Source organism: Cloeon dipterum, chromosome 3 (assembly GCF_949628265.1).
Source record: "Cloeon dipterum chromosome 3, ieCloDipt1.1, whole genome shotgun sequence".
Classification (NCBI taxonomy): domain Eukaryota; kingdom Metazoa; phylum Arthropoda; class Insecta; order Ephemeroptera; family Baetidae; genus Cloeon; species Cloeon dipterum.
This window is the reverse complement of record NC_088788.1, coordinates 34106795-34130305: the sequence shown is the minus strand read 5'-3', so window position 1 is coordinate 34130305 and position 23511 is coordinate 34106795. Positions and strand designations below refer to the sequence as shown.

At 40.6% G+C, this 23511-nt stretch overlaps 2 protein-coding genes across 3 annotated transcripts; both read left to right on the top strand.

The window, feature by feature from the left end:
• Nucleotides 1–596: 596 nt before the first annotated feature.
• On the top strand, nucleotides 597–3599 carry LOC135939207 (nudC domain-containing protein 3). The gene is made up of 6 exons (XM_065483455.1): nucleotides 597–1028; nucleotides 1100–1219; nucleotides 1397–1537; nucleotides 2012–2119; nucleotides 2174–2603; nucleotides 2662–3599. The coding sequence occupies exons 1-6, from the start codon at nucleotides 931–933 to the stop codon at nucleotides 2752–2754; spliced, it is 990 nt and encodes a 329-aa protein (XP_065339527.1). The 5' UTR covers nucleotides 597–930; the 3' UTR covers nucleotides 2755–3599.
• Nucleotides 3600–5091: 1492 nt separating this feature from the next.
• Nucleotides 5092–23475, top strand: LOC135941330 (transmembrane protein 235). Of its 2 annotated transcripts, none has more exons than XM_065486720.1 (7): nucleotides 5092–5312; nucleotides 11182–11305; nucleotides 19392–19502; nucleotides 20202–20339; nucleotides 20657–20754; nucleotides 21430–21595; nucleotides 22822–23475. In XM_065486720.1, exons 1-7 carry the CDS (start codon nucleotides 5187–5189, stop codon nucleotides 22914–22916), a joined length of 858 nt encoding a protein of 285 aa, XP_065342792.1. In that variant the 5' UTR covers nucleotides 5092–5186; the 3' UTR covers nucleotides 22917–23475. The 2 variants fall into 2 exon arrangements, with proteins under 2 accessions (XP_065342792.1, XP_065342791.1); XM_065486719.1 differs by lacking the exon at nucleotides 21430–21595 and adding an exon at nucleotides 21609–21774 and having other exon boundaries at nucleotides 5095–5312.
• The last annotated feature ends 36 nt before the right edge of the window (nucleotides 23476–23511 follow it).

Here is a 23511-nt window from a genome sequence, read left to right as displayed (position 1 = left end):
AAATTTGGAAAAATTTCCCCAGGATACCGTTAAAATTTTTGAATGAATCGGCTGCAAAGTTTCCATGCGCTTATCAAAGAGGCGAGCACAAACTCCCATTGTAAATCATGATTCACTACGCCAAAAAGGAAATTTAGCTCACCATTCGCACACCATTGGATAGATAGCAACAAGAGGAATCGAAATCAAGCGAATGTAATTCATATAATTTTACATGAAATTTTGAAAAATATAAAATTAAACTGTTCCGCTCGTTCCTGATTAATTAAAGAGATAAAATGTTGCTAAATTTCACAAATAATTATAACTCAATGAACCATTATGTTGCTACAGTCAACAATTCAAAACGTTCTTAATTGTTGGCATGTAAAGCTGCTCTACTTAAAGAGGAATGATACTGGAAAAGCCTGGAAAATGCTTGTTGCCAATGCATAAACTCGTCCCTTAGGATTCAGTTAAAGCCTAAATTGACCTAAGAAGCACTGTAATTTTTTTAGAAAATTGGCTGGAAAGTTAGCGTGCTTTTCAAACGGTAATGGATGTCTCCTTACTTGAAATGCGATTTAATTTCAAAACCAAGAGTTTCCCCAATAAGTGGCATACACCGTTGGACAGATCTCGACGAGAGGAATCGAAATATGCCAAGAAAATATGTTCAAGCACTGTACATTTTGGAGAAAATTGGCAAAATTTGAATTTTTATTGTAGGAAGGTCCATTTTTTATTATTGCAAATTGTTGAACAAATTGTTTATTGGTCAATTGTTTAAGGCATCCAACCATTTAAATAATTTTCAATTGTTGCCCAGTATCATTCCACTTTAAATCTACGCGAATTCATTGAACTACATATAATTAATAATTAAACTTTCATGTTCTTATGCAATAAATTATTAGCAATGGAATTTTAGTTTAGCAGTGGCGACACAAGATGGCATTACTGCTGGCGCACATGTATCTTGCGTATTACCGTCAGACCGCGTCAGACCGTGTTGTTTGTTTACAAAATTTCAGCCAGGAATCTCAGAGGTATTCCCGGTATTCCGGAGCTAAACAGAGCAAAAAAAACGGGCAAACAATTACATATTTTGAGTGTTAAGTTTGAAGGGAAAAATGGAACAAATAGAGGCGCAAGATGAAGCGATTCACAAAATTCTCATGGATGAGAACCCAACAATCGTGAACTATCTGAATTCAGTATTTGGATTTCTATACCGTCGGTTAGTACATTATTGTGTATTTTCTTATTTTTAATGCGAAATTCTCTTAAAGTTTCTCTGTTTTTCAGCGTTAAGTTTTATCTCTCCAGCAGCCTTTTAAAATCTTAAAAACGCTGAAAGTTTGCGAAGTTATCCACCCTAAAATAAAAATTTAGTGTTTATTTTCACTGTTTTCAGGACGGATTTTTTCAAAGCAAAAAATAAAGTGGACGATCCCGTTGGATTCATGCCGGGTGAAGCTTTGAATTTGGTCCTCAAAATTTTCAAGCAGTATCAAGATTTGGAAGAATACTCGCAGAGGCTGGCAAAAATGGAAAGGTATGTTATGATCCAAATTTAAAGGCAAAAAGCCTTACAGAAAATTTGTGATGATGCCTTTTTTACTTGAAATTCTAAATAAAATGGGGAAAAAGCTTAACTTTTCCAGATTGCAGTTAAAATTTTAGAGAAAATCTGCTCAAAGGTTTGCATGCTAATTAATTACCGTAAATCCACAATTTATTTCACAATATAGGGAATTTTCCTCAAAAGTCGCACCCTATTGGATAGATCGCGACGAGAGGGATCTAAATCAAGTGAAAAAATAATTGATTTTTCAAGAAATTTGGCAAAGTCTAGAATTAAATTGTTTATAGGTCCTGATTTCACAATTGCACATGCGAACTGTTGCTAAATTTCACAAAAAGTAAACTCAATTTACTTACTAAAGCAAACAATCTTAATTGTAAAGCTCTACTTTAACTGTCAAAATTTTTACAATTTTTATGATTAATTTGTTTTCTTTCTCTCCAGATTAAAAGGCGACGGCATTGCCCCTGCAGCAGATGCAGAAGTTGAAGTTATAAGCAACGATGATTTGCCTGTCGGTCCGCTAGAAAAAGCGTCAGCATTAGCCAAAGGGTAAAGTGCCATGTTTATCAGCGAGGCAGTACTGAAAATGAAAGAAATTTGCAGCCCTGACGAGTCGGAAAGTCACAATGGAGCAGCTTGCGATGGCTACAGCTGGAGTCAGACAATTGCAGACGTGGACATATCCGTTGAAGTGCCAAAACACGTCGTCAAAGGGAAGCAAATCAAGGTGGAGACGACAAACCGTTCGGTCAAGGTTGTGGCTGGCGATGATTGCTTGCTAGATGGCGAACTCACGAAACGGGTAAAATGCGAAGAAACAATCTGGAGCTTGGTGCCCGGCAAGTGTGTCCAGTTGCATTTTGAAAAGTGTGAAGAGAGGTGGTGGGACGCCCTGCTAACCACTGATGGAAAAATTGATGTGCGCCAAATCGACAATGCCCGGTCCCTGTACGACTATTCTGAGTCGGACGAAATGAGTATCAGGGAAATGATGTTGCACCAGGAGAGAAAGACTGCAAATCACGAACCTAAGGTATGCAACTGAGAAAAATATGCACTATTAACTTAAACAATTTTAATTCTGGTTTCAGGCAGTTGAAATGCTCAAAACAGCTTGGGACGCTGATGGATCTCCTTTCAAAGGCACACCGTATGATCCTAGCAAGATAAATTTCCAAGCATGAAGGCTCTTGTTTGATTCTTGGACCTAATTTCAGAATTCCTTTTATTCCTTTCACATGATAACATTCAAAAGTATGCAATTAATATGTTTAGTCCGAGTTTTCAATACTAATTAGAGTTTGGTGTTCATTGAAATGCTTGGAAGCGAAAGTCTGCAGAATGTAATTGTAATAATTATTGTCTTGTGAAATAAAATCGCTGCCCTTGTCTGCAGAAACAAATCTCTTATTTTTTCAACTTGCGCTGCTCTAAAATTGGTTCGACGAAACTTTAATGAATTTGAGATTATGAAATGCAGAGAGAAATCGATTTTTAACGCCAGCCTTTGAATCAGGGATTCATACCAAATTTGATGAGAGTTTGATTATATAACAGTCGGCAGTTTCTGTGCGTTATTTCCCCGCCCAAGGTCATCAATCTGATTTGAATTTTTTGCAACGCTGAGTAATTATCTGCATCACCTGCTGCACAGCACCTGCATTTTGTGTTCCGCATGCAAAATTGTTTCCGTTACTTACAAGCGAATTTCTACTCTATCCTAGCATTATTTAATTTTCTGCTTTTGAATTGAATATTGATCGATTCCGTAATTATTGTATATGGTGCAAAGAAATTATAAAAAGAAAGCGGTATCTCCATCATAATAAAGGTGTCTACCTCAAGATTATTCTCCTAATGACTAACAAGTCATTGCTATTGACATTGAATAAAAAACGACTTTGCCAGAGGCAAAGAAACAGGGCTCTGGAGAAATTTCATCGATATTAACGTGTGCGTGCTTTGGGATATTATTATGCTATAGAAATTTTTGAAAATAAATTACTCTCATTATTGGTGCACAAAATGAATGAATCTAGGCCAACAAGCCCCAACTTTTATTGATCCCATATTAAATAAAATAATTTAGACGAGTACACTATAATTATTATTCAAATATGAAATTCTGAGAAATGCCCCTCTAGGAAACTCTAAGGATTTAACGTTTTAGGTTTGGTGACATTATTAAAATCATGTAGTTTCCAACAACACACGTGTTAAGAGATATCCCCATGGGAAAGTTATGAAGCTCCGAAAGTTATAAATCCTTTATTTGTGATCGAAAATGTTTCAAAATCGAATTTATAAATTCAAATTCACGATATTTGATGTGCGCAGACTATATTTGACATGATGTCAATGGTTCCTATTGTCGGGAAAAGTTTCTAATTTTTAGACTAGAAATTGGCCAATGGCTCCTTAACGCGTATAGAGACGACGATGCTTTTAAACTGTCTGAGCTGACTAACAAAGAAAGCAGTCCTCGTAAGTCCTAAAATAACATACAAAATATACGCAGATGAGTTAATTAAACATATTTCTTAAATTATGAAGCATGATTGAACGAGTCAATTAATTAAACAATGAGAGAATTGAGAGTTAAAAATTGCTATAATTCTACAGTATTTACACAATCTTATTTAAAGTTGATTTAGAAAAAATTCTTCTGCCGAATAATTATATTATTGCTACAGGGCTGTGAGAATAAGACTAATTTTAGACTGTTGTTTGGTGCAAATTAGACGGTTTTGAGCCGATTTGGACGCGGTTTTCATAAGACCCAATTGAATGTTGTTCGGCCACAATTTTGCATTTTTCCGATGTGCTTATCTATTCCCCCGAGTTATCGAGGAAGCTACATTTGGGATAGCTCACATAGGGTTTTTCAGTGATTGGTTTATCACAGGTGGTTAGGGGGAGGATTGAAGGGACGTTTGAATTGGGACCCATCCTACCCACTGAAAACGGTGACAGAGAGAGAGAGAGCATCATTTTTATTCTCATTGCATGAAAAAGTTCCTTTTAGAAATAAAAACCAGCGAAGCAAAATCATGCACTTATCTACAGATATTGAGTCAATTTAGAAGCTTTAGATGGTTTTAAATCGTTCAAATGGCTTAAAATTGCATGATTCGTGCTCATTGGATGTTCCCGCAACGATGGGAAGCTCAGAAAAAATTGTCGATCGTCAAAATTTCACAGCCCTAATCATCAATTATATTTTACGTAAGATCCTTTATGGCATCGAAGGAGAACCCACCCTCCTAAAAAACTCTGCTCCATTCCGTTAGCAGCTGCACTGAAATCCCCAGAGCAAACACACAATATAGCAGGGCGTAATATTATATACTGGGCGCACAATAGTCAAAAGCAGGGCGTACAATAGGCGGACAGGTAAGCCGAGGCTCTTTAACGCAGCGCTCAGGTGGAAGGAATCCGAGTCACGACGCCGCCGCAGCCGCAGGTAGGGAGAGGAGAGAGGCCTGCGGAAGGCAAGACAGCAAGGCAAGGCACGCGAAAAGCCTTTCAGTGCTCGAGTAGTGAGGCAGTCGGCAGGAGCAGCGATCCAGCAGTCGGGAAATATTTGCATCTATAGTGCGTCGGATTGCGGAAAAGCATGCCGTGCTCCGCGATAACCCTGTCCCTGGCCACCATCACGGCGATAGTGTCCGTGGCCATGCTGGCCATCGCCTTTTCCACGGATAACTGGCTCTTCTACGAGGTCAAGCGGTCCAGCATCTTGGTGAGTCCGCCATCGCTGACTTCGATTACGCCTCTCTCGCTCTCGCACAAATCAGCCGGCAGTGGCTCGTAAAACGCACTCACTCGTATCTCTTCTTTCCTGCGAAATTTTATTTTTTAATTTCGAATGCAAGGTGACTCCGGAGATACGCTTGATACTCGGTGTGCGGGAATTTGCCTTGTTGGAGTTTTAATCGAGGGGCGGGTGTCGATGTGAATAATGTAACGTTAGTGCTGGGAGGAGAACAGCAGACGTCAGGTGCAGCAATACTATACTTGCTGAGCCTTATTTTTATGTTAAATTGGGTTTGCTCACAGTCAGCATTTTTAGGGAAAAATTAAGATCGAATGACACGTTAAAATATGAAGTATTCGCCAGCAGTTAATTTATAATCTGAAATCAGACTTGTTAAAAAAAAAACATTTTGCGATTTAGAAATTTATAGAAACATCCATGCATGCCATAATCTTCAGCGTGAACATTTATTCATTCGTAACGGCGAAATGAAATTTAATTCAATGAATGTGGGTCAAACAATTCGCAAAATTCCTTTCTTGCAATTAGCAGTGATGATGATCCAAATTCTTCCAATTGCGCAGCACAACTTGAGAGAAGTCAACAGATTTTGGAACCAGGTTGACACCTATATTATGACGTAATAAGGTTTAACAGTCCAATCAACTGCAAATCGGCACGATTAGCCGCTTGGCGAAGCAATCACAATAATTGAATAATTAGCTTCGTACACCGGCAACGCGCGTCTTCCTTCCACGCGGCTTCAAAAGTAAACCACAATCCTGTTACAGCGGCGAGCATTGATAAATTTTGGATATGTGTACATTTTTCAAGCTGCCAAACTTATGGAGCTTAATTTCCTCTGCGCTCACGGCGACAGAGGGAAACCAGATTTCTGAGTGAGGTCAGTTCCAAGAAATCGGATACCTCGTCGCCTCAACAGGATGGCCGAACAAATCCTCCATCATCGAAAACAAGGGAAAAATAACACGAGGGGATTTCTTTTGATACGCCAATCGAAATCATTGTTGTTAACATTTGTTTCAACTTGAAACATTTATGCTAGAAATGCTGAAACTGACTATTAAAAAAAACGCGTCCAATTCAAGTAAAGCTATACTAGAATTCAGAATAATTTGCATTATTGGCAATAACAAGTACATAGTTCATTGAGTTTATTGTTTGTGAAATTCACAAAAAGTTTTATCTTGAAAATTTCGATCCCTCTCATCTCCATCTATCTCATTGTGTGCGAATTATGAGCTATTCCCTCTTGGTGAAATAAATCCTAATTTTCATTGACAGAGTGCTCGCCGCTTGATTAGCATGCAAACTTTTTAGTCGATTTTCCTCAAAAATTTTAAAGGCAACCTGGGAAATTTTTAGCATTTCTTCATTTTTAGATAGAATTTCAAGTAAAGTTAAAAAGGATTACATATTCATGCACGCAAAACTTTTCTGTAAGCGGATGTTTTCAATTCGAGTTTTTCAACACGAGATAATCAGACTAGGGAGCACACAACAATGCTTTTTGCTGGGTTAAATCGCGCGCAGCAGTCACCATGTATTTGTCCCGTTAATCACTCCCATAGTTGTGCGTACGCGCTAGAGTGCGCGCGTGTGTGTAATGTTATTAGTCCAAAAGTGCATCCGGGTTGGATTTGCAAGCACAATTAGCCAGTCATTCTTCGGCTAGTCAAGTAATTCAGGTCTCGCGGCGTGGCTGCTAAAACGGGCTCGTTGGCTCGCTTTGGGTGCATTCATGCAGCGTGTGTAGTGTACTGCCGAGGCGCAAGTTGACACGCATGACTCGCAATGAGCCTCGTGACATAATCATCAGTATGCATGCGTGGTGATTAATAAACAGGTTCTCCAACGGTTGGCCATGTTTGTCGGCCTATTCGGCGCGGAAGGCAGACACCAGTGATTTATTTCTGTCGTCTGATGGAGTTCTTTCGCAACAACTTCACCGAGAGTGCGGAAATTCTGGTTTGCAGACGGAATGAAAAAATTTGGTTGCATGTCGTCACTGGAGATATTCATAAAATTCGATTGACAATACATGTCCTTGGGGATGTTCATGTTTATCGTAAATTTAATTCAACTGTCATTTTTTTAGCCTCTGCTCAGCACATATTTGCTATGGGCTATGAGCTCACCGGGTTCCAATAACACCTCCATAACACATGGGGCCTGACAATTAGTGGTCGCAGAGGAGCCTCCCCGCACCGAGTGATTTTATTAAAACGTTAGAAATTCGCCCCTAAAGCCGCTGGAAAAGGTGTAAAAACCAGCTATAGTGGCGCCTCTTGTCAGCTCGTCCAGCTATTTGAGAATTTAGAGTCAATTAGTTAACCACCTTTTTCCCTTAACCACCAGCAATAGATCTCCAAAACTCTCCAATATATCTCCCATTGCCTTGACAAAGCGAGTTAAGTTTTTTTTTTTAAATTACTTCAATGGGAGTTTGATTTAAATTTATAATCAACTTCACGATATTTATTCATTTCTAAATTGAGTATTTATGAATTTTAGCTGATTAAATTGAATTGGTAAAACAAAATACCTAAAGTTGGTGCTGGACAACATCAAGTTAAGATGTCATCAAAGCTGGCAGCTGCAAGGATAAAAATAATCCTCATTCATATGCAGGACAAACCAACAACATGAGCTAATAATTATTGTCAAGAATGACAGTTCAGATCATACAATAGGACTGCACCCTCTTTTCCTGCCATTATAAATTCCTCAGGATTCGCGTGCGAAGCAGCGTCCTCCCGGTGATTTTACGCAATCCCAGTAGCAGCAAATTGGCCCTCAAATTTAAAGCATGCCGCATGGATTAGCATTTTTAAATTTACGCCCCAGAGGCGCATTATTTATGGCCGGCCACTTGAAGCGTTCAAGGTTAGACATTTTTTCGGCAGAACAATGATTACGCAGATCCTCGAGCGCTGATAAAAGCAAAAAGAGTCGACGACTCGCGATGGAGAACTAGTAATTTTATGATCATCAATCACAGGCCGTCTCCCAATGAAATATTTCCCTAATCAACATCTCATCTGCACTGGCGCTAATGTTGGAGCATTTCATTGTTGATAGAGCGCTTTATATTATGAACTCACGAGTGAAAATGAAAATAAATATTATTAAAAAATCTCACTGTAAGCTTGCAAAATTCCAATCTAAAAGAAATAAAAACCGAGAACAATTCTCTTTCGTTTTTTTGCTATCAAAGGATTTAAATTGGCAATTATTCTCAAGTTTTCAAAACATACTTTGATTCAATAACCTCGCGTGAGCTTCAACAATAAGAAATAAATTCTCGTCTTCAGAGTACGTAGAATTTAGGTATTTTTATGGTAAATCTTTTTGCACCTCTCTGCGAGATAAAACTCGAATCAGCGTGCCTTGCGGGCCACGATTTCCATTACATTACGTAAATTTGCTCTCAACTCACGCACTCTGGCTCGGTAAGGTGTGATGCAAAAGAAGAAAAAATGAAACTCGTCTCCGTCGCCACTTGCCGGTGCCAAAATTCCGAAACGCGGAACCATTCTGGTCGCAATACTAATTCGTTGATTTCTACTCTTGTTGGCATTCGGATTGTATGCTAATTGCGGCAAATCCGCCAGTGCATGTACCTGCGTTGGTAATGATATAGAGCCAAACCAGCATTTCACTTTTTAACGCAGCGCCAGCAATTTAAATATTTACTGAGCATGACTGACGCGTCCTAATTCGAAATTCGTGGGCAGAAAAGTGCGGTTTCGATTTCGTTCGCAGCGAATTCTTGGGAAAAATTCGCTAAAACTAACGCACTTGCGTAATTTGTATTATTTCGAGTGGATTTCCACGCGGGACCAGCTGAGGCGAGAAAAGTAACTGTGTTTTGGATGCTATTTCTGACGGAGAGCCAGAAACCATACTCGAGTGGTTTCCCAGGCAGGCAGCCGAAATAAATGCATTCCTCTGCGCTTTTTGTGATTCGTCGCCACACAGATGCTGGAGATTCGAAATTGGCCGTGGAGTCTGGCGCTGGAATTGCTCCGGTCTAATTTCTTTTCTATTATCCAGCGAGGCGATTGCGGCACTATAAAATAATAATATTACGGTCTTTGAAGTGAACCACATCGATGTGTTGTTGCATCACCTTTAACTAACAGACTTGCTTAGCCATTTTGTTTTTAGCAATTAAAATATTTTTTAATCATTTATTCCACTAAACGGTAAACTCACGAGGACTATAATTTGTCTTTACATTAGGTTGCAGAATTTCTGCTTTATCTGACCCATCTGAAATTTGCAAATTAACGCTAACCATGCCCGTGAGATCCTGTTGGGAACTTCTTCTCATGCGACGCGTAGGTGGCCTAACTGTGACGCACCGAGTTAGCTCCTTTATTGTAACTGCTTTTGTTTTACAAGAAGTTTGACATACACACGCCTTTTGCCAACACACGCGAATAAATAAACCATGCCCATTTGGTGGCTCCCGCGGCAATTTTCAAAAGCCCACCTTTCGTTACCTTCGAAGAAAATAATAATAACATCCCATACGAAAAAGCGAGCCAACCTTGGTCTGAAAATGATCACATAAATTTTGTATGGAGAACATAAATGTCAAGAACACGCATTTTCCTTTATCTTACTCGTGTGGGCGAAACGAATTCACTTTCTTGGACCGTAGAAGTATTTTTGATTCGCTCGAGATTGCATGAAGAAAGAAAGTGAGACCACGAAGCAAGTGAGAAAGACACACGTTTGTGCGAAAAAACAGGCACACGCACGGATTCACCGATTAAGTGTGGCTGCGCGCGACTCGATTCCACGCGCCGAGGGAAATCTTGCGGACACCTACTTTACACAGCAAGAAATTGAACTTAATTGTATAGGCATAGCATTCTCCCAAGTGCCACTTCTGCAGCTGATTTGCTGCCCGTGCAATTCGCCGGAAAGGAATTAAGGACATATCGCCGCGTAATGAGCGGTGTAATTTTTCTCGGGCTCATTTCGAATGCATGTGTGCCAGAGCATGCATGAATCTTCGTCGAGCTGCTCATTTTGCATGCGGAGAGCGTCCGACGCGCCAAAATTCGCGACCTCTATCTTCGGAGGATTTGCATACGCGTTAAAAAACAATCAACTCCCGGTCGGCTCATCATGCAGGAAAGCCGTGTTACGTTTAATTAGCGATTACACTTTTATGAGTGCACGAAAGCTTTCTCAATGAAAATAGTTAAATGGGAAAATGTTATAAATTTGCCTTTAGAAAGTACGCATTGCATAATTTTGCACCTTTTTCCAAGCATAGTAAATTGAACTAAAAACTACGCCAACACCGCTTCCTTAATTTTTGCCTTCTCAGGTCCGCCTGTGTGCAACTTTGCGGATAATCTGACGTGTCACTTTTTGCTGCGCCTCGTAATCATGCTTGACCGAAAATAAACAAAGTCACTGAGCAACAGCTGACCACGATGATGTGATTGCTGCTCGATTTTTACAATTAGATCAATTGCATCCGAGCGTTTCGAGAGACACAAACGACGCTTTTTGTTTTGAAAACATGCGAACATCGCAAATGCCATTCCCACGCCCTATAGCAGAGTTTTACCTCCGGCAAACAGCACTGTCAACCCTTCCTTTGTTCGTTATCTTTTTCCGAACTTATTTTCTCTTTGACAAGAAGACATTTTTTGCGTTGTGCGATTTCACACAATTTCCGCTGATGCTGTGAATGAACAGTTTCCTTTCCTCTCTCTCTCTAAGTGTCACAGAAATGGCCTCGTTGAACTTAGCACAGCCACAAATTCCTTAACAGTTTCTGATGCAGAGTTTATTTCATTTGTTGCAGAAATATGCGTCCGAGAAGGGCGAACAGGGTGCCCTGGTGAACAGCATGAACACGCAGTACTACTACTACACGCGCACCAAGGGCCTATTCCGCATCTGCTACCCGAAGGAACGCCCTCCCACTGGTGAGTAACCGGGGCGGAGGACAACAACTATTTTGTCACCAGCGGTGCATTTCCTGTATAGCTTAACGGTCAAGGACACCAAAAATAATTACGCTCTTGGCGGAGCACGTCCTCGAGCGCCTGATTGCCGATGCTCTGTTATTGACCGCGACGGCCTCGATTCGCACTTTTCAACTGTGGTCAGCCAGCCGGCCACGAATTCACGACTGTTTGACTAATTTAAAAAGGAGAGGCATCGCTGCGTGCAGTAATAGCACACATTTCACCTGAGATATTGTAGGAAAAGTACATCATCAATCTGCTCGCAATCTAGATCAGAGGAGAAGTTGCTTATTAAAGAATTGAACAAATAATAAAGCACTAGGCGAAACTAACTACTGCTTTCTGTCAGCAGCCGCTAATTTAATTTCTCTTAAATATTCGGAGAGAGTTAGCCTGCGCTGAAATTTCAAATTAATTCCAAGTTATCTGCATCTGAAATTTCAGCAGCATGACCAAGTTAATCAGTTTATAAAAATCTGACAAAATATCCAGTCGATAAATTTTTTGGCCGAAGTTAAAACTATCTAAACAATATGTAACTCAAATAATTGTCAAGGCTATAGCGGCGATTGCTGAACGCCATGTTTATTAATATTGTGCGCATTCGCCATGGAAAAGGTTGCGAAAATTAATGTGGCGTGAAATTCAGTTTTCAAGACAATGCGTACGCGAGCCAGTCGTAATTAAAATTAAAGCAGGAGGAAAGAAAGTATATACTTAGGTATTGCCTAACCCCCGACTCGAAGGATGTGTAAATTCGCAGTATGCTATCAGCCAAAGTCATGCTTTTCTTGCTATATAGGACTGATCGAGATTATTGTGCGCCGCAGTTACATAATTTTAGTGCTAGGAAAGGTTATCAATCGTGCTCAAAATAATAGCGTTTTGCGGCTGTGGCGGTTCGTTTCTTATGCAATAGAAATCCGTGCGGATTTGGCTCCGATTTTATTACTCATGACGAGTTTGACCCGCACACAGTGGAAGAATGTGGCTCTCGGGTATTAATTCCCGTTACGGCTTCGTCAGATGCATGCCTCATCGCTTGGATAATGTATATTTTAGCAGAAGAAGCGTTCGCACAGTGTGGGGTGCCCCGCTCGCTGCGGTTGCTTCACAAAGCATTAATTTGCTGCCTCTTATTTGTTTGGCATTTGAAGCAACAGAAATATTTTTAACTTCAACAAAAGTATTTTAAAACCAGTTCTTTAATTAGATCCCCGAAATGTTCGAATTTTATCGTGTGGTGATCTTTATTGTGATAAAGAAAACGAGTTTTGTAATTAAATAAAATAGAAACCTAAGCGCAGCCTCTTGCCAAATTTTCTCCCATATTATAAATGAGTCATTCACATTGGTTCAAATTAGTAGCTCATCTTTCCCCGGATAATCAAGAGCTCTTTAAATTTTAAGCATCATCTCGGCAGCGTTTTCAGATATGACGGTCATTATTAAAAAAGCTCCCAAATGCACGGCTGCGTGTAATTAACCTGGCCTTGAGAACCGACGCCGCCGCGGCTGGAAACCTGTTTTGTACTTCACCGAAGAAGACGAGCAGAAGCAGCAGCAGCAGCGAGCAAGCGAGCGACCAAACTCTTCTTGCAGAAAGGTTTTGGTTTTGAGGAGAGAGCAGCAGCTAGGCAGCTCGCTCAGATGGCACCGTTTGCCTTATGCATGCACTTTTCTGGGAACCAAACGCAAAAGCACAGAAAAAGCAGAGAAGGAAGCTGAGTAATAGAAATCGGATGCATGTGTCAGTAGGACAAATCTCGGTGCGCGCGAGAGAGCAGCGCAATAATTATTCCAATCATCCTCGACCAGCGCTTCTGCTTTTTATTGGAAAATTGTCTCTCTCAGCTAACACAATAAAAGCCGGCACCTACAGCCACGCTAATTATTCCATTTTCGCCCAGTAATTGGCGAAGGTGAAATTTAAATGTCGATGAGTTTCCAGTTTCCAGCAGACTCGTGCGTTTAATCGATTTATTTCTCTCCTTTGTTTTGGACTGCTCATATTACATTTCATTCACAACTGGTGCAGTGAAAGTAAAGCTGGCTCGGTGAGAGGAGCAGCGTCCGATGATTATTATTATTGTCCGCAATAAATAACGACTGGCTGGCAAGATGGCCGAAATCAAACGGCGAAAAATGTGGAGCTGATTAAACGATTGTGCCGGCGCCGCAATTTCTGCCTCTTATTTCTCCATTTCGAGTGCCGGCAGCAGCGGCGATTCGGCGTTTGGAACGCGCGCTCGTGATGGACCTGCATGACCCTTGGGTTTGTGGCACATGGGCCACTCCCTCATTCCATTCACTCGAAAGAAGCAAGCAAATAAGCAAACATTTGCCCGATACCAGCATGCGAGACACACGCACGAGACAGGTTGATTACGTTTTTGTGCAGTCACACTCGGCCATTGAGTGAACGGCACACACACACGTGCTAAATTGCGACACAAGAGTGGGCCGCGTGCAGTGAGCCTCATTTCCAAAAGGGGAATGCGATTGACAATGGGGCGATCCGATTTTTTTGGCGTGTCTGACAATGAGGAGGTGCCTCTTCTCGTTCCTGCGTCCAAATTATGAAAGGACGAGTGATTGATCAATGAGAAATCAAAATTTTGTCCTTTCTCTTTGTCTGCATCTGCACCAACGCGGTCGGCGCAAAAAATCGTTCGTTTGAATCATTGTTGGTGCGTTAATTTGCTCTTGGAATCGAGTGGCAAGCCACTGTTGGGAAACCCCGTGAGAAAGCTCTTGTTCTTGTTGGTGCTTGAATATATTCGTTCGTAGGTTCTCTCTATTCGTCAGCCGTGTTCACTGGTGTGCAGAGTGAGATTAAACGCTCCATTAATATAATTTGAGAGCAGGCGAAATCCTAGTTTTACTTTCACGTGTTTCACGTGAAAATGATGATGATGATGGTGAGAGAGGGAAAAATGCGGGCGGTCTCGCTGTGATAAAGTTTTTGGCCTCTCACTGTGATGCAGGGAAATTCGTGGACTGATTTTTGATTATGAATGTGTACGTTTTCCGCTGTCGTCTTGTCTTTCGCTTGGCTTGGCAAGATGAAGCGCTGCGCACGTCCCACAAAAGGTTTCTTTCTTGTCGCAGGCAACACAGGCGGCGACTATTGTGCTCCGTGGGGAAGATAGACGTGAGAGAGTGTATTTGTACCAAAACACACCAGTGTAGAAATCACTTTTATTGCAAGTCAGTGTTTTTATCTATGGAGACGCACGTTTTACTACGGCCATCGCGATTTCTCTTTGAAAAATGGAACTTTACAACCCTGCATGGCCATTCATTCGGGGCAGACAGGTTGCGTCATTAGAGGCTCAGGGGAGGATTACGCCTCACAAATTACTCATCCGTTTCCAGCCCCCTTTGATTTTTATTTCTACCTGCGCCAGAAAGGGTCGCTTTTTCTGAGAGCCATAATAATAAACACCGTGTCTCTTGGGGCGATAAATTTTTAGAGTGCGGTAATGCTTGGACGTGAGACGTCAATAAAGGAGCGAGTTGAGAAGAGTGATGCATTTTTTCATCACCGCAGTCCAACCTTGAGACATCTGAATGTATAGAAACTCCTGCTGCACTGTTTGTAAAAAGCGGTGTTCAACCAGCATGACTACAGCAGCACTCGCTCAAACACCAGTGATCAGAGTGATAAAGAAAAAAATGCAAATCCTTTTCATTGTTTGCTTGTGTGGCTTACTTGTTAATGCGTAGGCGGAAACATCTTTATTTGAGAAAAAATTCCAGTCAATTCAGGAAAAATGTGAAGTGGAGAAATTCGCAGTTATGAAAATGCTCGCAAAGTTCAAACATGTGCACGAAAGAATCTGCAAATATAGCTGTATTTGAGAGCTAATCTAGTAATTGGTTTACAGCCAGCAAGTTCAATATCCCAGCGGGATTGTAAAAGCCTTTTAACTGCTTCTGGTTTCTAATTGAGGTGACTGCTTCGCGAGAAAATTGTTTTTTTTATTCATGAGAGTGACATCCGACAGTAAACAACAGCCTCGGCAATATTTGGTTTGGAAATTAGGGGTCACCCCTAATTAACCGTTTCCTTCTGCTTTTTTATAGCTCGCCTCTTCCCAAAAGAAGTCGGATTGTTTGCTCTTGGACACGGTAATGACATTTGAAAAGCAAATATGAATGACGTGAATAATTGCGTCGAAGGTGAGACCTTAGAAATAATGAACTTTGGCTTTGTTTTTCATGCGTTTGAGCATAATTTCACGCGTGCACTGCACACTTGGAGGTGAGGCACGAGAATGCACGCACGCACAGCGTGTTACGTGGGCTCTGCAAAAAACGGTATCTTTTTATAGCTGCTCGCTTGCAGACAGCAAATATGTGTTATGCTAAGCGGAAATTTCTCAATCAGCATTAAAATTATACATTATGCGCCAGCAGATTGGTCAAGGCCGCACTTTGATGTTATTTATTCAAACGCGTGCGATGGGATGCATTATATATTTTGTAAACAAACCCAAATGCAAATCAGGAAAATGAGTTCACCCCATTGAATGATGGCAGAGCGCGTGACCCGGGGAGAAAAATTGAGTTGCCCCGCTTCAAGGTGTATGTCAATGGGAAAAGTGTGAATAAACGCAGAATAGAAGGACTCCACAATTAAATATACAGTTGCTGGCAGAGCAGTGAGAAAACCGCGATGACGAGTGCTGTGCGAAGCTGTTGCTTCGCTCGCGAGTGAGCTTGAGCAGTTTATTGCACTTCACCGTCTGATAAGCACCAAAAAGCGTCCATCGCGCGCACTCTGCAGCCTTTTCTGTCGACACTCGCCACGCGGTGCGCGTTTAGCAAAGTAAATTAATGAATTATGCTGCTGCTGCTCTGCTTGCGTCGGACAGAACGAATATACGAGCACGCTTCACTGCATCTCATTGTAAGTGCAGCAGTTCCTTTATTTTTTGTACTTTTGCCCGGACGTCTTATTATTTACGCAGTACACGTTTCTAAAACAATATAATTGAGTGTTTTTTACGACCTCTTCCTAGAATTAGACTAAATAATAAAGCCTTGCCGGACTTTGTTTAAAGCGAGAAATTTTAGTCGTTGACTTTTAAGGAGGAATTGTAAAGAACCGCGTTTGGCATTGTTGTCAGAAGAAAAAAAGTGGTCGGTTGAATCAATGATTTGATTAAATTAAACTAAAAATTCGCACCAGTTGAATCGGGCTGAGAAAGCATTCACGGCATTTTTGCGCTTTGACTCTCATCAATCCAATGTGAGGGCAATTCTCCTTTTCGTGAAAAATCAATCACGAGTTTTAGTTTGCCATTTGAAAAATATTTTAGGCAATATTCTTTGAAATTTAAGGGGAAATTTAGCTTTCGAACTAATTTTGAATGAAAATTGTAACATACAATTTTTTCTTTGAATTATTCGCAGATTTAACAAATCACTATTTCCCGTAATTTTTCAAAGAAGACTTGAATTATTTTTACCTACAAGTTAATATTATCTGCTTGGAAGCAACACTAATGAAGCCTAGTTTGATTTATTCGCTCTTTTTAGAATTTGGAAATTCCTCTATCCGTTGAGTCTTGTATCTTAATTGGGGATCCTTTCAATCTATAATCAACAGATGCTGCATCTCATCTCTTGCGCAAGTGTAGAAGGCGCAGGATGCCGAAAGTCTTAATTTAGTCATGTTGCTCAATAGCTCTCATATTTACATTCAGGCGGCCGCTAATTGGCTTTAATTCTCGGCACGTAACTCATGGCTCTGGGTAATCAAATATAAAATAGTGAGAGCACTACTTGGTACAAGTGTACACATCTCGCTTGAGTGCGAGTTTTATTGCAAGTCGGATTTGCGGTGGTACGCTCAGCGCATTTGCAATTCAAACTCGTACGTCGAGTGACGTCACGCGAGCCTGGTGTGGTGGATCTCATTAGAACCGCAGGGTGAAAGCTCGGTGTGTGTGTTTTGCAGCCGGCAATGAGGATTCTCTTCCTTAGTTAGTTAGCCAGACGAGACACCGCGCCTGCCCGCTCGGCATGCATGCGTGGATCGCGTCCAACAGCCACTCACTCTTGGCTCGGCTCGTGGACAGCAGAGATGATTAGAATAAGAGTGAAATAGAAAGCATATGAAATTGGATGAGATGCTCTCGTCTCACATCTGCTCGCTGCTTTCTTTCCTTTTTTTTAACATGCATCTAATTTCGTTCTGGAGGACGAGAGCATGCAGAATATTTTATACTGGACGATGCGTTATTTCCATTCAGCTGTCAAATTTTGCGTAGACCATGTTAAAATTATCTTTTAAAAGTAGCTCTAATCCCCCTTGATTGTGATTTAGTTCCATTCAGCATGCACGTCGGCTGGAAAAGATCTTCTCGCGAGAGCCTCGTGAGATAAGGCGTGCAAAATCGCTTCGAATTAATTCATTGTGCGCTCCTCGACTTTGAGTCTCGCTGAAAGAATCAGCGTGAAATGTATCAGCTTTTATTATTCGAGGGCGATAGTGTCACTCAAGCTCTCGACGCTAAGAGTTTAATGCTCTCTCACTGATGAAAGACGCATCTCAATTTTAGGTTCACAAAGCGGAATTCTGGTTCTTTTGAGTTAAACGCAGGAAATCGAGTTTTTTTATCATAACATGAAATTAAAGCAGTTAAAAAATTTAATTTTAATTAAATAAATTAAATGTGTGTTTATTTCAAAGTCAGTCATAAAAACATGAATGTACCACATTCAAAGTGAAAATCAAATCATGTGAGAGTGAGAAAGCCACTGTAAAGAAGGAAAATCCGATGTGAGCCTAGACTATTTCTTTGTAAATTTCTTTTTTTAATTATCCTCATTGATTTCTGCATTAAAGTTTAATTAAAGAAGGTGCGATTAATTACACTTTCAGCTGCAGTTTCTATTTTTCCTTTTAGAGGTTAATTCCCTCTCTCTGAATACGAAATCAGTTCGCTGCTCGCTTTCATGCATGTAATCGTGTGTTTAAAATTCTTTTCACTTTTATGAGAAATGCGGCCAAATTCCCAAATTAAAAAGCAAGATAAGCGGCCGTCTCTCCGAACCCTAAAATGCCTGCCCAATAAGTGCCACTTCTTTGTTCTCCTGGGAAAATTTCTCAAGATGCCAGCGGTCTCTCAAAAGGCCCAACACATCATACAGACCACAAATTTCGCTCTCAGTCGGATTTTCCGAATTAATATTAATCAAAGATGCACATTCCCGCGGTCGAAACAATGCAGCCTCTGCGAAACAAAAAAATCACTGTTTTTCATCGCGATTTATGGTTTTCGTTGTTATTCTTCCCTGATACACTGTTTAGGCAGGCAAACATCCGCTGCTACGAATCCGATACTGCCTGCTGCGTGGAGAATGCAGTCATTGAAGTCTCCGCCTCTGCATTTTGGCCGCAAAGCCATTTGCAGCCGGCCGAGCGCACTGCTTGTTGCCTAATCGAGAAAGGGGATTGATAGGAAATGCGTGGACGTTCTTCGAAGGTTTCCATATTGCTTTACGGCGCGTCCATTGTTTCTCTTTGGGTTGAGCGCCAAGTGTCGCGGGCAGAATTCATAATTCGTCACAAAGCACACACCACAGTAACAGGCGGCGCGGCGTGACACATGCGGAGAGAACGAATTGCGAATCGACGTATTTAAAAGGCTATGACTCAATACAAAATTGAAGGTTTCCTTGATCTCTCGTGTCCGCGCCGAGAGGAATGATGATAGTCGGAGCAATTTATGTTTCTGTATATACCAGAGTCGAGCAATCACACAAACAATTTTGCGCGGAAAATGAGCCTCGTCTCTGTCGAATTATGATTGATGCTGAGAGTAAAAAGATGATTTGTAGAGCTCCCAACCAAGAGAAATATTAAACTCACTGCTTTTACTCTTCTTTCGACAAAAATACTCCTTTTATAATTGATTAAACGAACAAAAGCCAGCGGTTCCCAGAAGGTATTTCTTGTTTCGAGCGTGATTATCGTGTTCCACATTCGTTATTTCATGTGTGGTGACCTCTGTTGTTTTCTTTGTTGCAGTTGAGACGTACCTCAGCCCCGTGGAGACGCACTGCATGAACATCGACTACTTCATTCCCGACACCGACAACGTGACCAAGAACTTCTCCGAGGAGGCTATGACTCGCCTACGTAAGTGGCTTCGGCCGCGGCCGGTTTCTGCTCATTCTCTACTTCGTAAATGCTGCGTGATGCCCCGTGTACGTTGTAGTGTTATAGCCCGAGGCCCGCGCAAAGTCAACGACACTAATCTGAATGGCCGCCACATCTCCACGCGTGAATTTTTTCGGCTTCTTCCACACCGCCGAGCTAATGAATTCTAATTCAATCTGACACAAACGCGTTTGCTTCCTTTTGCTTCGCATTCCACGTTTGGGTTTCTCCAAAGACCATTTTAGGAAGATGGCGAATTCAAATGCAACTTAATTGATCTGCTCCATAAGTCTTGTGTCCTGTTATAAAACCTTTTGGGAAAGGTGATATTATTAAACACTTTGGGAATTTATTTGGTGGCTCTATAAGTCAACAATTTGAGAAGAAAAGTAATGAACATTTAAAATAATTCAGCCGTTAATATTCCTTGAAAATGGCAATCAGAGCACATAATTGTTTCATTAATCAACTAAAACTAAACAACTTTTCATTTTTAACTCATTTAAGGCGAGCAAAAACCAATCTCATAGAGGTAGATCCTTTTCAGCATCCAAGCCTTCAATTTTTGATTCAATTTTCCTATTTTTCTTTTCGATTTGTATGCTTATTGTTTATTACACGACTTAAAGTCTGTCTTTTACTTGGAGACCACCGTTGTGACATTCTCATCTTTTGCAGATATGGGCCGAGCTGCGATTGCCCTGTTCATCGTCTCATTCTTTGTCGTCTTCATCGCATTCTGGACCGGCGTCGCTGGCTGCTGGAGACGCTCCCCTGCCAATATCACCAGCACTGCGATCCTGATGCTTCTTGCAAGTGAGTTGCATTCCCTGTGTTATTGTTGTTCATGCAGAAAAGTGGACCGCTCATAACTTATCTCAAGTCATGCTTTGGAGGTGGTCGTGCATTGCAATAGTGTGGGAAAATCTGACCGAATGCACTGCTTATTCAGTATTTACGCGCGGCAAACCAAGGCCAGTGTTGAGTTATTGTTATTGTTGCGCCTCTTGGCCAATTGCAACATTATTACACTGCCAACTATTTGCTGACTGCGGTGATATTAAATTAAATGCAATTGAGTCAGCTGCAAACTCTAATTCAGGTTCAGAATTTTAAATCAAAACATTTTTCAGGTCTCTTGAGTGCAGGAGCGATGGGACTGTGGCACGGAGAGGAATATTTTGAGAAGGAAAAGGTTGTCGGCGAAGAATACTACCAGCAGTGGAGCAATGTAAGAGATGTTTTAGAATTAGTGACGTCCAATGCAAATTATTAATTTATTCAGTTGAAATTTAAGAAATGTCCGAATAGTTGAGTTCTGTAGAAATGTGGAATACCAAGAAGACTTCCTCTAATTTCAACTGATAAACTATGACGACCTCGAGATATCTACAAAGAATTAAATCGTTCATTATTAAAGTAAATAATAAATCAGCACTTTCAAAAGCCCTTAGTGTTCAAAGCCGCTAACATTTGGCGCCACTGTATACTTACGATTTAAGGCGTTTTAAGATTAAATCCTGCTCCTGTTAATTTAGCCCTTAAAATGATATTTTTTTGACGAGCTGAAAACAAAAACCAGTGTCTCGTCAAAAGAAATAATTTAAAAAGCAGATTGCACAGTAGCAGGATAATTGAATCTTATTAAATCGTGAATTAAAATAAAAAACTAACCGCTGGTGCCATCTGTTGATGGCTTTCCCTGCAAACACTGGGCAGATTTCGCAACTGGTGATTTTTCTTAGGCAATCACTTGATTTAAATCGAATTACCAAAGTAAAAAATTATCTTACAATGCATAATAGACATATATATTATTTTAAAATTAAATTCTAGTATATTCCTTGACTACAGCACCAATTTAATTTTGCCAATATTCGATTATTAACCTTTTGGGGGGTTTTAGATTTTGCAAGAACAAACCAAGGTTAGCTACGACTGGTCGATGGTTCTGGCGTGGCTGAGCGTGGGTTTCTCGTTCATGTCTTCGGTGCTGTTGTTCGGGGCGACTTGCTGCCTGCGCTCAGAGCGCCAGGCCGAGCAGGACAAGAGCATTCAGTACATGATGCAAGGTTCGTGTTCTAGGCCCTGAGAGACAACACTGACATTTCCTATGACTGGTCCTTTATACTCGCTTGGCTGGGTGTGGGCTGGGCTCTGATCTCGGCCATCCTCTTCTCGGGGGCGGCCATCTGTTTGCGCTCCGAGCGCGACCGGGAAGAGGCTGCCAATATGCATTACCTCATGCCTGGTAAGCAGGGCCTGCTGTACCTTCACGCAGGGCTGCCCCGGTGAAACGGGCACCCTGCTTCTTTCCTCTAAGCTGTGTAAATTAGCAAGGAATGAGCTGAGTTTCGCTTGTGAGACCAATTAAATTCTATCATTTGCGAAACTTTGTTTTTATTCCTTGATTTTTTACTTTCATTATCACACACATTTTCCTGGGTTATTTGCAAACACTGGCGGAAAAATATGTGTTTGCTTATTTTCCTTTTGTACACCTCTGCGATTAAGACATATCTGACGAAATGTCACTTGTCGGAGGACAAAATTGGCATGGAGTCGAGCAAACTCAACGACATTCACACCAAAAATTTTTGTAGACAAATAAATATTTTTTTGCGGGTTTTACGCGACAATTTTGGAAAAATTTGAGTCTTTAGCACCCCCCCTTAACCTTTTAGCTGGTCAGGGGAGGTAGAGACGAGTTTAACGGTGGTTAGTTTTAACAATTCTGATGAGAGATTTGGAGTTGACAAAACATAAAAAACAAAAAAGTTAAAAATTCGTTTTTTTTAGTTTAGAATCTTTATTTCTTGAAAAACGAGAGAACCGAGCCTTCAAATTTTCACACAAGCTCACAAATGTTACTTTTAAGCACATTTTCAAAATTCTAAAATCCAAAACAAAACAAATTCCAAAATCTGGTTTTTTAAAATTGCACGGCACGGATAGATAAGATTAAGTCTTATACAGTTTACCAAAATGAATACGAATTTATGGTGCAATCTTCCAGTAAAGACTGAATTATGGTGTAAATTTCGTTGCCAATTTTGTCCCCCAACCCGTGGCATATCGTCATCTGGAACTATTAATATTTTCAAAAATTTTGCCTGATACTTTGTAGGATTTGGAGCATGACAAAATTTGTGCCTGAAATATATTTCTTAAACAGTATATTGAATTCACATTAATTTAGTATCATCACACCACTCGCCATGCATGCATAGTCTTATTGCTTTTAAAAACAAGCGTTTGTATAAAAGGGAAAGCCTAATGGTGAAATTTCGCATTTCAGTTTACCCTCAGAAACAGCAGCCGTATGCTTACGGATACGCCTACCCAGGACCTTACTACCACGGAGCCGCGTACGGCCCTTACGCTCAGTACTGATCAGGAAGGGAAGAGAGAAAAAAAGAAGACCAACACAAAAACGAGAGCATGCCTTCTGCTTGATGATGGGTGACTGGGACAATGCGAGTGAATGTGTTTCATATTTATGACAACTCCCACAACTCTTGTAAAAGTCGAGTATTCCGTCGCAGAAAGCAAAATATTCACATCGGAATATCTCTTCGATTTTACTGTAAGAGGCGAGGCTTATTTTGAAGCCTGTTTTTTTTAATGTAAGCAGTGCTCTAGAAATGTAAGTGGAGAAAGTGGCCTTTTTAATTGAACAACATCAATTCCGCTCTCGTATTTTAAGCTGATTGCCATTTTATCGAAACATCAGAGGAACAAAAACATGACTTAAATAAAGAAAATAATATTTTTCAAGTAATTTAAAGTGAATATAAAAACAATGGAAGAACACAACGTGTACATAGACCAGTGATAGCGGATAATTATCAACTTAAGTTTGCCAAACGCTTCTGTTTGATGTCTTATCAAATAAAGTGTACAAACGTTAAAATAAAATTTATTACAAAAGTATGAAATTACGGAAATAAAAGTGTTGGTGTTTTATTTATTTTACTATCCTGAATTA

Bases quoted from the DNA above. Each gene is read 5' to 3' on its own strand.
- LOC135939207 (XM_065483455.1), top strand. From the start codon at position 931: ATGGCATTACTGCTGGCGCACATGTATCTTGCGTATTACCGTCAGACC. The intron at 1,220-1,396 runs GTTAGTACATTA...CACTGTTTTCAG, and splicing joins TTTGGATTTCTATACCGTCG to GACGGATTTTTTCAAAGCAA. The intron at 2,120-2,173 runs GTAAAGTGCCAT...AGAAATTTGCAG, and splicing joins GCGTCAGCATTAGCCAAAGG to CCCTGACGAGTCGGAAAGTC.
- LOC135941330 (XM_065486720.1), top strand. From the start codon at position 5,187: ATGCCGTGCTCCGCGATAACCCTGTCCCTGGCCACCATCACGGCGATA. The intron at 20,340-20,656 runs GTGAGTTGCATT...AACATTTTTCAG, and splicing joins GATCCTGATGCTTCTTGCAA to GTCTCTTGAGTGCAGGAGCG. The intron at 21,596-22,821 runs GTTCGTGTTCTA...TTCGCATTTCAG, and splicing joins CATTCAGTACATGATGCAAG to TTTACCCTCAGAAACAGCAG.